This window comes from Pristiophorus japonicus, unplaced genomic scaffold (genome assembly GCF_044704955.1).
Source record: "Pristiophorus japonicus isolate sPriJap1 unplaced genomic scaffold, sPriJap1.hap1 HAP1_SCAFFOLD_343, whole genome shotgun sequence".
NCBI lineage: Eukaryota > Metazoa > Chordata > Chondrichthyes > Pristiophoridae > Pristiophorus > Pristiophorus japonicus.
In genome coordinates, this window is record NW_027253248.1 from 656,145 (window position 1) to 668,603 (window position 12,459).

A 12,459-nucleotide genomic window follows, 5' to 3' on the forward strand; every position below is an offset into this window, starting at 1 on the left:
GGACAGAGTGTAGTGTAACAAAATTTGCAGATGACACTAAGATTAGTGGGAAAGCGGGTTGTGTAGAGGACACAGAGAGGCTGCAAAGAGATTTAGATAGGTTAAGTGAATGGGCTAAGGTTTGGCAGATGGAATACAATGTCGGAAAGTATGAGGTCATCCACCTTGGGGAAAAAAAACAGTAAAAGGGAATATTATTTGAATGGGGAGAAATTACAACATGCTGAGGTGCAGAGGGACCTGGGGGTCCTTGTGCATGAATCCCAAAAAGTTAGTTTGCAGGTGCAGCAGGTAATCAGGAAGGCGAATGGAATGTTGGCCTTCATTGTGAGAGGGATGGAATACAAAAGCAGGGAGGTCCTACTGCAACTGTATAGGGTATTGGTAAGGCCGCACCTGGAGTACTGCGTGCAGTTTTGGTCACCTTACTTAAGGAAGGATATACTGGCTTTGGAGGGGGTACAGAGACGATTCACTAGGCTGATTCCGGAGATGAGGGGGTTACCTTATGATGATAGATTGAGTAGACTGGGTCTTTACTCGTTGGAGTTCAAAAGGATGAGCGGTGATCTTATAGAAACATTTAAAATAATGAAAGGGATAGACAAGATAGAGGCAGAGAGGTTGTTTCCACTGGTAGGGGAGACTACAACTAGGGGGCACAGACTCAAAATACGGGGGAGACAGTTTAAAACCGAGTTGAGAAGGAATTTCTTCTCCCAGAGGGTTGTGAATCTGTGGAATTCTCTGCCCAAGGAAGCAGTTGAGGCTAGCTCATTGAATGTATTCAAGTCACAGATAGATAGATTTTTAACCAATAAGGTAATTAAGGGTTACGGGGAGCGGGCGGGTAAGTGGAGCTGAGTCCACGGCCAGATCAGCCATGATCTTATTGAATGGCGGAGGAGGCTCGAGGGGCTAGATGGCCTACTCCTGTTCCTAATTCTTATGTTCTTATGTCTTATGTTCTTATCCACACACTTCCCAGTTGAGGTCACTGGATCGGTATGAAGAGCAGGGACACTGGCTGATTTTTACTCATGTTTAGCCCAGTGCTACTGAGGACAATTATAACCCTTGAACTGCTGCCTTGGCTGAGATCAACTAACAGCCCAGATCAAGGAACGAACTTGGGAACTTCCCAGGCAGTACTGCAGAGTGTTCTAAAATTTGGGGGGTTGAGGGAGGGTAAGAACAGAATATTTTGAAACAAATTTTACTCCACCTTTAACCGAAACCTTCGTCACTGGAACATCAAAAACAGTGAGACATTTTAGAAAGGCTCAAGTCACTGAAATAGACAGCTTTACAATCACTGCACAGTACAGAAGGGAGCGACTGTTAATGGGAGCTCTGTTAGTGAAGTCCTCCGACACCCCAAGATAAACTGGACTGTCCCTTTAACTATAAATAGGCAGAGAAAGGGGAGTCGCTGCCCCTTAAAATATCTGCCCCATTCCCCCAGGCAGTGGGAGGAGGAACAGCGCGCAGACTCTTTCGATCCTGACCCAGCAAGCGCCGCCGGATAGGCTGCCGCAGGGTCCAAAAGTCCACAGTAATTTCACCATCGGGTGCAGCAGAAAACAGAAAAGCGCACACACAGAGCCTGATATTATGTAGATATATGTTTGTGTGTGTGTGTAAACAAAACACATCATTCTTCAAGTTTGCTAGTCAATACCACAGATAAATTATTATCTTCAGCAATTATTTTCCAGCATTTTATTTCCATTTTCTTCACAATGTAATTGCAGAGTGTTTAATACCTTTACCATTTACTGATAACCCATTGTCTTGTGTGCACTTGTTTAGAAAGTGATGTCACACTGACCATTCTGTTACCAAGGTGACCATGTCTGTCCGCAGTATTCAGTGGGAAAGGGGATTAAATCACATTGAGGATAATGAGCAGCTCCCCACCAGTCTCTGAGCTTTATTGTCCAGTGATCACCTCACCATCGCACAGAAGCTCCTGAGATTTACCCCCAGTGTGTGATAATTGGTGCCAGTGATGGCAACAGTGAAACTGTACCTATACCTGCCGTGAGGTTAATAAATATCTCATTCTCTCACTGGTTATGTCCTTCGTTTGGAAAGGAATGAAACACTTGCAACTATCCAGCGAAATTTGCTCTGTTTCTGTCTCCAGTCTTCTATTTTCTGACTGTTACTTTCAATGTTTCCTCCCCAACCTCTTCCAATATTTGTGGATGTTGTTTAGTGCTGCAATAACTAAGACATGGTCGAGGTTCAATAAACTGAGACAGGGTCTAGTGTAATATAAACAGAGACAAAGTCTAGTGTAATATAAACAGAGACAGGGTCTAGTGTAATATAAACAGAGACAGGGTATAGTGCATTAATAACTGAAACAAGGCCTTGTTTTACACTAGAAACAAATCTTTAAGAATCTAAAGTTTTTTTGCAATAATAACTGAAAGAGGTGATAGTGTCACACTAACAGAAGCCGGGTCTACTTTAACAATATCAGAAACATACTCTATTGAATACAACAGAGACAAGATCTATAGTTATAATAATAGAGGTGTGCACTAGAACTGGAATAACAGGGACAGGTTATTTTCCAATCATAGCAGAGGCCGGGTCTAGTGTAACAATTCCAGAGACAGGGGCCCATACAATAAGAGTGGAGACAGGATCCAGAGTAATAACAGCAAATGCATGGCCCACTGTGAGAGTAACAAAGACAGTGTTTGATCCAATAATAACAGAGGCAGACTCGAGTGTTATACTGAACACAATGCTGGATCTAGTGTGATGGTCACACAGCCAGTATCTAGTGCAACAAAACAAAGATTGGGTCTCATCTAATAGTGTGTGCAAGTCAAGGCCTATTGTTATAATCTTATTCACCCATCACCCCTGTGCTCACTGACCTACATTGGCTCCCAGTTAAGCAACGCCTCAATTTAAAAATGCTCATCCTTGGTTTCAAAACTCTCCATGGCCTCGCCCCTCCCTATCTCTGTAATCTCCTCCAGCCCCACAACCCTCCGAGTTCCCTGCGCTCCTCCAAATCTGTCCTCTTGAGCATCCCTGATTTTAATCGCTTCACCATTGGCGGCCATGCCTTCAGCTGCCGAAGCTCTCAGCTCTGGAATTCCCCGAAACCTCCACCTCCTCTTTCAAGGTTATTTTTAAAATATACCTCTTCGATCAATCTTTTGCGAATCTGTCCTGATATCGTTCACTGTGGCTCTGTGTCAAAAATGTTTCTTTTATTGATATCGATCTTGTTAAGCACCATGAGAAGTTTCACTGAGTTAAAGGCGCTATATTAATGTAAGTTCTGGTTGTTTTATTGTTGTAGCAAATGCTTTGCCGAATGTCTAATAACAGAGTGAAGGCCCACGGCAGTATGAATGGGTGGGGTTAGTGTAATAACACAGGCATGGTCTAGTGTAATGGGAACAGGGAACAGACCATGTCAGCCTTGGCTCAGTGGTAACACTCTTGGCCCTGAGTCAGGGGGTCGGGGTTCAATTCCCAATCCAGAGACCTGAGCACATAATCTAGGCCGAGACTCCAGGTGCAGTACAGAGGGAGTGCTGCACATCAGAGGTACTGTCTTTCAGATGAGACATCAAACCGATGTCACCCGAGTCCATAAGTTGGACATAAAAGATCCCATGGCCACGATTCTGAGGAAGAACAGGTGGTGTCCTGCACAATGTGTATCCCCCAACTAACATCACTGAGAATGGATTATCTTGTTATCATTACATTGCTGTTTGTGCGATCTGGCTGTGCACAAATTGGCTGCTGCATTTTCTCCATTACAACTCCTCTCCGTCCACCTTCACCCCTCACCCTAACTTCTCTTCCAACCCCTCCTCATCTTCAATTGAAAAGAAATAGACAGGTTGTACCAGTGAGGATTTCAAATATATTTACAACAGATTCTAGATATTCTTATGGTCCCGATCTTTCTGTCACTCGAGGAGTTACATAACAGACTTTCTCCTGTGAATACAGAGCTGGTTTATTGGGCCTTGGTGTGGCTACATGTTCATCTTGTTGACTCTAAACCGTTGCCAATTATTTGATGTGATCTGTGTACTTGTATGTATTTTTTTTTAAATACACGGTGTGGATTTAAATTTAAATTGAACCCAGGTTTGCAGGCGTGATGCTCCAATCACAAATCGAAGGTGAGAGAGATGCTGTGGGGCACACACTAAGTCCTGTAACTGAAAGTGATTAACAGACTGGGTTTTGTGTTTAGTGATCCCGGGCATGTTACCGATACCTTCCCTGGATACCAAGGCTAGGAGAGGCACTCTGGAAGGTATGGGGAGCTGGGATTTGTCCCTGAGTAACCGAAGGTATGAGAACTGAACTAATCTAGAGTCAGAAAGGAGAAAAGGCTCAAGATGGTGGTATAGTATGAGGCCGTCACTCGTATTGAGGATGTCCTGCTTCCACACCAAAAAGGGATGAGTTCACAGGTGTTTCAATGAGGGACCTGACATTCGAGGTCCCAAGCTACATACTGAAGGGTGGAAGATGCCTGTGCATGGATTCTTTTAATGTGGGGTGGCTGTTGCACACCAGCCACCACACGAGCTTGACAGAGCTAGGTGTTGATCCAGTGGCAAGAGTTAACCAAGATGACTGGAGAACAAGTCCTGCTGCATGGACCTAGTGTGCACGCATGCTCCTACTATCCACGTATCGCAGTGTGGGCTGGCCCATGCTGCCCCTGGGCCCTCGCCTCTCCTGGACCCAAAACCTCGCTCCTGGGTCCCGATCTCTCACTGCTCCTGCGCCCCGAACAGAAAGAGGACATCAATTAGCCTCCTCTTATCTTGGAGACATCAAATATCAACACTGTTAATTGAAGTATCAAAATACTAAACTCCAGCCTAGTTGAAGGGTTATTAACATCAGCAGAAACAAACACCAGCTAACAGAATGAACACAGTTCATTAGGATGTGAATAACAGCAGCAACAACAGCGGAATCCAAACCCTGCAATCATTTGTGAACTCGCTGGTGTCTCAGCAGGTTGGATGACCGAGCGAATCCCTTCCCACACACTGAGCAGATGAACAACCTCTCCCCAGTGTGAACTTGCTGGTGTGTCAGCAGGTTGGATGACCGAGTGAATCCATTCCCACACACGGGGCAGGTGAATGGCCTCTCCCTGGTGTGACTGTGTCGATGAGTTTCCAGCTCAGATGGGTAATTGAATCCCTTCCCACAGTCTCCACATTTCCATGGTTTATCCATGGTGCGGGTGTCCTTGTGTCTATGGAGGTTGGACGATCAGTTGAAGCCTCGACCACACACAGAGCACGTGTACAGTTTCTGCCCACTGTGAATGGTGCGATGTTTTTCAGGCTGTGTAACTGATTAAAGCTCTTTACACAGTCATTGCACTGGAACACTGTCACTCGGGTGTGTGTGTGTCTCGGTGCTTTTCCAGTCACACTGATGTTGGAAATCTATTCCCACAGACCAAACAGATAAACATTTCTCCTACTTTGAAAGGCCGCAGATAGTCAGGTCCTGATGAATCGCGTGATTCTGTCAGATCTTGATGTGATGTTTGGTTCACGTTTCCCGTCTGTAAATCCTGCCCTTCTAATACCTTGTAAAAAGAGTTTACAAAGGTCAGCACAGGATAGAAATTGACAGGCAATCCTAGTTTCTATGGAATATTCTTTCCTCTCTTGTTCCCCAAAGCTGTAAATCCCTGTCCCACTCACTCTCCCTCCCTGCTCGTGCTGAAATCCAAACCCAATCGTAACATCTCCATCATTTCATTCCTCCATCCCCAGTTTTCTCCCTCCCTTTGCTCAGGTTGGGTTCAGTTCTACACCCGCTGCGTGCAGAGTGAGAATAAAATCAATGAGGCAATGATTTTCTCTCCTGGTCACTGGGACCCTGAAGCCCCGCCCACCCTCTGCTCCTGTACCAAGATGGCCGCGCATGTACTGTAGCCTGGGTCTGTCTCCGGGGAGAAAGTCACTAGCAAGATGGCCACGCAGGAGCCCTGATCCCTCCCTGTCCAACATGGCGGCCAGTTACCTGGAGCGACGGAGCCTATCATTACGTTGCAAACTCGAGACCAGTGGGCTCTTATTCGGGGCCTGGGCTTTTATTCAGGACCTGAGGCCTTTACCGAGAGTTTATGAAGCTGCTCAGCCCACCCAGGGGTCCAATTACTCCCCTGCACCCACAAGCTCCTACCACCTCGGGGAACCGTCTCTTCCGCCCGAGACCATCTCCATCACTGGCACTGCACATGCTCAGAGTGCAGCCCAGTCCTGCGCCTGAGCACTGGGCTCCCGTTGTCATTGATAGGGCACTTTCTGCCGTGCGGGGGACTCTAGGTAACGATTCCGCCATTGAAAACCCCAATTGCTGAGCCAGTCTGGGGAGGGCCAATCAGCCTATGCATTAAAGCACCTCATGGGCAAGGGCCACATAGTTCTGAGCATTCATCCACCCCAGGGTCCCGTAGACCCGAGTATTAAACCACCCCTGCCATACAGATATAGAATTTACAGCATAGAAACAGGTCATTCAGCCCAACTGGTCTGTGCCAGTGTTTATACTCCATACGAACCTCTTCTCACTCTAATGATCTTATCCTGTCCCCATATCCCTCTATTCCCTTCTCCCTCATGGATACATCAAGCCTCCCCTTAAATGCTATCTGCTTCAACCACTCCTTGTGGCAACAAGTTCCACATTCTCACCACCCTCTGAGTAAATAAATTGCTCCTAATTCTTTATTTGATCTGTCAGTGACTATCTTATGTTTCTATCTCCTTGTTCTGACTCAGCCATAAGTGGAAACAGTTTATCCACATCTACCCTATCAAACTCCTTCATATCTTTCTGGTCTTTTCTTAGTCTCCCCTTTTCCAGAGAAAACCCAAGCCCCAGCCCGCTCAATCTTGCCTGCGAGTTGCATCCTCTCAATTCTGGTAACATTCTTGTAAATCTTTTCAACATTTTCTCTAGTGCGTCAATATCCTTTTATAGTGTGAAGCCCAGAACTACTCACAGTGCTCTAACTGTGTCTAACCAACGTTCAATATAGAGTAAATGTTACCTCTCTGCTTTTGTATTTGTATTCTGTTCTAGAAATGAGCCCAGTATTTTCTTTGCACTATTTATGGCCTGTCCAAATTGTGTTGCTAATTTTTGTGTCTTTTTTCCCAGGTCTTTTTATACCTGTCATTCATTTAATTTCTTCCCTTCTAAGGAATAAGTGGTCTCCTTATTCCTTCTACCAAAATGAACCAGCTCACATTTCACAATGTTGAATTTCATTCCCCATTCCTCTGCCCACTTTGCAAGCCTGTTTATGTCTTCCTGTATTTTGGTGCATCCCCCACACTATTAGTAATACCATCCAATTTGGTGTCATCTTCAAATTCTGACACCATACTCGAAATTCTGAGTCTAAACCATGGTAAACAGCATTGGTCCCAGCAGCACAGATCCCTGTGGGACACCACCTCTCACTTTCCACCAGTCTGAGAAACGTCCTTAAACTTCTGCACTCTTATTTCTGTTTTGTAGCAATCTTTCCATCCATTCTGCTACGTGAATATGTACTTTATATACTATTGGACTGCTTGACCAACATCCAGCACTGGATGGGTAGAAATTTTCTCCAATTAAATATCGGGAAGACTGAAGCCATTGTCTTTGGTTCATGCCACAACCTTCGGTCCCTTTCCACTGATTCGATCTATCTTGCTGGCAACTGTCTGAGGCTGACCAAGTCTGTTCACAACCTTGGTGTGATATTTGATCACAAATTGTGCTTCCCGTCTCATATCCGTTCTATCACGAATATCGCCCTTCATAATATCGCCCGTCTCTGCCCTAACTCAACTTATCTGCTGCCGAAAGCCTCATCCATCACCTCTAGACTTGACTATTCCGATGCACTCCTGGCTGGCCTACCTAGTTCTACCCTCTATAAAGTTGAGGCCATTCAAAATTCGGTTGCCCGTGGTCCTAACTCTCACCAAGTCCCATTCTCCCATCACTCCTGTGCTTTCTGACCGACATTGGCGCTCAGTTAAGCAACACATCAATTTCAAACTTCTCATCCTTGTTTTCAAATCCCTCCATGGGCTTGCTCCTTCAAAGCTTTGGAATCTCCTCCTGCCCTATAATCCCCCAGATTTCAATACTCCACCTATTCTAGCCTTTTGATCATGACCGATTTTAATTGCTCCACCATTGACGATCGCGCCTTGAGCTGCCTCAGTCCTAAGCGCTGGAATTCCCTACTTAAATCGTTTCATCTCTCCATTTAACTTCACTTTCCACCTTTGAAGTGTTCTTTAAAACCTACCTAACATGAAGGCACAGCAAGCAATTAGAAAAACAAATGATATGTTGGCCTTTAATACAAGAGGATTTGAGTACAAGAATAAAGCCATCCGAATGCAATTATATAGGGCCCTGGGTAAGACCGCACCTGGAGTATTGTGTACAATTTTAGTCTCCTTACCTAAGGAAGGATACACTTGCCATAGAGGGAATATAATGAAGCATAGAAACATAGAAACTAGGAATGCACCACCATTCAATAAGATCATGGCTGATCATTCACCTCAGTACCCCTTTCCTGCTTTCTCTCCATATCCCTTGATCCCTTTAGCCATCAGGGCCATATCTAACTTCCTCTTGAATATATCTAACGAACTGGCATCAACAACTCTCTGCAGTAGAGAATTCCAGAGGTTAACACTCTCTGAGTGAAGAAGTTTCTCCTCATCTCGTTCCTAAATGGCTTACCCCTTATCCTCAGACTGTGTCCCCTGGTTCTGGACTTCCCAACATCGGAAACCTTCTTCCTGCATCTAACCTGTCCAGTCCCGTCAGAATTGTATATGTTTCTGTGCGATCCCCTCTCATTCTTCAAAACTCCAGTGAATGCAGGCCCAGTCGATCCAGTCTCTCCTCATATGTCAGTCCTGCCATCCCAGGAATCAATCTGGTGAACCTTCACTGCAGTCCCTCAATAGCAAGAACGTCCTTGCTCAGATTAGGAGAACAAAAAACTGAACACAATATTCCAGGTGAGGCATCACCAAGGCCCTGTACAACTGCATTAAGACATCCCTGCTCCTATACTCAAATACCCTAGCTATGAAGTCCAATATGTCATTTGCCTTTGTCTCCACCTGCTGTACCTGCATGCCAACTTTCAATGACTAATGTACCGTGACACCCAGGTCTCGTTGTACCTGCCCTTTTCCTAATCTGCCGCCATTCAGATAATATTCTGCCTTCATGTTTTTGCCACCAAAGTGGATAACCTCACATTTATCCACATTATACTGCATCTGCCATGCATTTGGCCACTCACCTAACCTGCCCAATTTACCCTGCAGCCTCGTAGCATCCTCCTCACAGCTCACATCGCCACTCAGCTTAGTGTCGTCTGCAAACTTGGAAATATTACACTCAATTTCTTCATCTAAATCATTCATGTATATTGTAAATAGCTGGGGTTCCAGCACTGAGCCCTGTGGCTCCCCACTAGTCACTGCCTGCCATTCTGAGAAGGACCCGTTTATCCCTACTCTCTGCTTCCTGTCTGCCAACCAGTTCTCTATCCACGTCAATACATTACCCCCAATACCATGTGCTTTAATTTTGCACACTAATCTCTTGTGTGGGACCTTGTCAAAAGCCTTTTGAAAGTCCAAATATACCACATCCACTGGTTCTCCCTTGTCCACTCTAGTAGTTACATCCTCAAAAAATTCTAGAAGATTTGTCAAGCATGATTTCCCTTTCATAAATCCATGCTAACTTGGACCAATACTGTCAATGCTTTCCAAATGCGCTGCTATTTCATCTTTGATAATTGATTCCAACATTTTCCCCACTACTGATGTCAGGCTAACCTGTCTACAATTACGCGTTTTCTCTCTCCCTCCTTTTAAAAAAAGTAGTCTTACATTAGCTACCCTCCAGCCCATAGGAACTGATCCAGAATCGATAGACTGTTGGAAAATGACCACCAATGCATCCGCTATTTCTAGGGCCACTTCCTTAAGTACTCTGGGATGCAGACTATCAGGCTCTGGGGATTTATCAGCCTTCAATCCCATCAATTTCCCTAACACAATTTCCTGACTAATAAGGATTTCCTTCAGTTCTTCCTTCTCACTAGACCCTCGGTTCCCTAGTGTTTCCGGAAGGTTATATGCTTATATGTGTCTTCTTTCGTGAAACAGAACCAAAATATTTGTTCAATTGGTCTGCCATTTCCTTGTTCCCCATTATAAATTTAGCTGAAGGCTCGCCAGACTGATTCCTGGGATAGGGGGATTTACCTATGAGGAGAGATTGAGTAGACTCGGCCTATATTCTTACAGGGCTTGATAGGGTAGATGCAGGGAGGATGTTTCCCCTGGCTGGGGAGTCTAGAACCAGGGGTCACAGTCTCAGAATAAAGGGTCAGCCATTTAGGACTGAGATGAGGAGAAATTTCTTCACTCAGAGGGTGTTGAATCTTTGGAATTCTCTACCCCAGAGAGCTTTGGAACCTCAGTTGTTGAGTATATTGAAGACAGAGATCAATAGATTTTTGGATATTAAGTGAATCAATGGATATGGGGATAGTGGAGGAAAGTGGAGTTGAGGTAGAAGACCAGCCATGATCTTACTGAAAGGCAGAGCAGGCTCGAGGGGCTAAATGGCCTCTCATGCTCCAATTTCTTATGTTCTCCTCGCCCAATCCTATGTGCCCTGACATCTCTTGGGCTTCAGGGTCCCAGTGACTAGCAGAGAAACAACAAATTAGAACCATAGAATGGTTACAGCACAAAGAAGACCATTCGGCCCGTCGAGCCAATGCCGACTCTCAATTAGTCCCTCTTCCCCGCCTGTAAATTATTTTCCATCAGATATTTATCCAACTCCCTTTTGAAAGATAAGATTGAGTCTGCCTCCACCACCCTTTCAGGCTCTGCATTCCCGATCTGAACCACTCGCTGCATAAAAAAAGTTTTTTCTTAGGTCACCTTTGGTTCTTTTGTTAATCACCTTACTCTATATGTCTTCTGGTTCTCGACCCTTCTGCCAATGGGAACAGTTTCCCTCTAGCTACATGTCCAGACCCCTCATGATTTTGAAAACCTCGATCAAATCTCCTCTCCATCGTCTCAGCTTCAATGAGAACAATCCCAGCTTCTCCAGTCTATCCATGTAACTGAAGGCCCTCATTCCTGGAATCATTCTCATAAATCTTTTCTGCCCTTGTCTAAGGCCTTCACAGCCTTCCGAAAGTGTGGTGCCCAGAATTGAACACAAAACTCCAGTTGGGGGCCGAACCAGTGTTTTATACAGGTTCATCATAATTTCCATACTCATGTTCAGGATCTTGTAAGCCTTTTTAATTGCTTTCTCAAACTGCCTTGCCATCATTAACGATTTATGCACATTTACTCCCAGGTCTCTCTCTTCGTGCACCCCTTTCAGGATTGTACCATTTAGTTTATATGTCCTCTCCTCATTCTTTCTACCTCATCCATTATACTACTAGGTGTATTCTATCGACCACCAAATAGTGGGAAAGATATGGGCTACAGGGAAAGGGCAGGGGAGTGGGTTGAGCTGAGAGTGGGCACGGGCTCGACGGGCTGAATGACCTTCTTCTGTGCTGTAACGATTCTATGATTCTAAAGGGCCATTAATGGCCTCTTTAAACATCGATTGAGACAGACAGACTTGCATTTATATAGCGCCTTTCATGATCACTGGACGTTCCAAAGTGCTTGCACCCAATTTTCAAGTGCAGTCACTGATATAAAGTGGGAAATGCAGCAGCCAATATCTACAATATAAGGATGACCAGATAATCTGTTTTAATGATGTTGATTGAGTGATGAATATTGGCCAGGGAACCAGGGATAACTCCCCTGCTCATCTTCAAAATTGTGTCATGGAATTTTTTACGTCCACCTGAGAGAGCAGAAAGGACCTTGGTTTAACGTCTCATCCAAAAGACGGCACCTCCGACAGAGCAGCACTCCCTCAGCACTGCCCTAGAGTGTCAGCCTAGATTTTGTGTTCAAGTCTCTGGAGTGTGACTTCAACCCACAACCTTCTGACTCAGGTGTGAGAGTGCTACCCACTAAGCCACGGCTGGCTCGCACACACAGAGGAGGGGAGGAAAGAGGAAAAGACCAACACATATTCCAATATTTGAATGAAAGCTAGCCTGTGAGGCCCACCAACTGAATCATATCTATATCCTTTCAGCTGGTGAATAGTGTGTTGGGACAAAGAGATGCTCAAGAAACCAGAGGGCTTTCTTGACTGTTTCTATCCTCCCACCCAATATCATGTTGCTTTCTCAAAAGTTGCTCTATTTTTATTTAAAAAAAGATTAATTTTTTTTCGGGGGGGGGGTTGGAAATAGCCAAACAACCCATCAGCAGAAACTTA

The 12,459-nt window shown here is 45.0% G+C and overlaps 1 protein-coding gene across 1 annotated transcript in view; it reads left to right on the top strand.

The window, feature by feature from the left end:
• LOC139250063 (zinc finger protein 420-like) overlaps nucleotides 1-12,459 on the top strand; it is a 64,967-nt gene that overhangs the window by 16,132 nt on the left and 36,376 nt on the right. Inside the window, exon 3 of the mRNA XM_070872634.1 lies at nucleotides 3,332-3,392. Within this exon, the coding sequence (XP_070728735.1) occupies nucleotides 3,332-3,392 (61 nt within the window). The remainder of the gene's footprint in view (nucleotides 1-3,331; nucleotides 3,393-12,459) is intronic.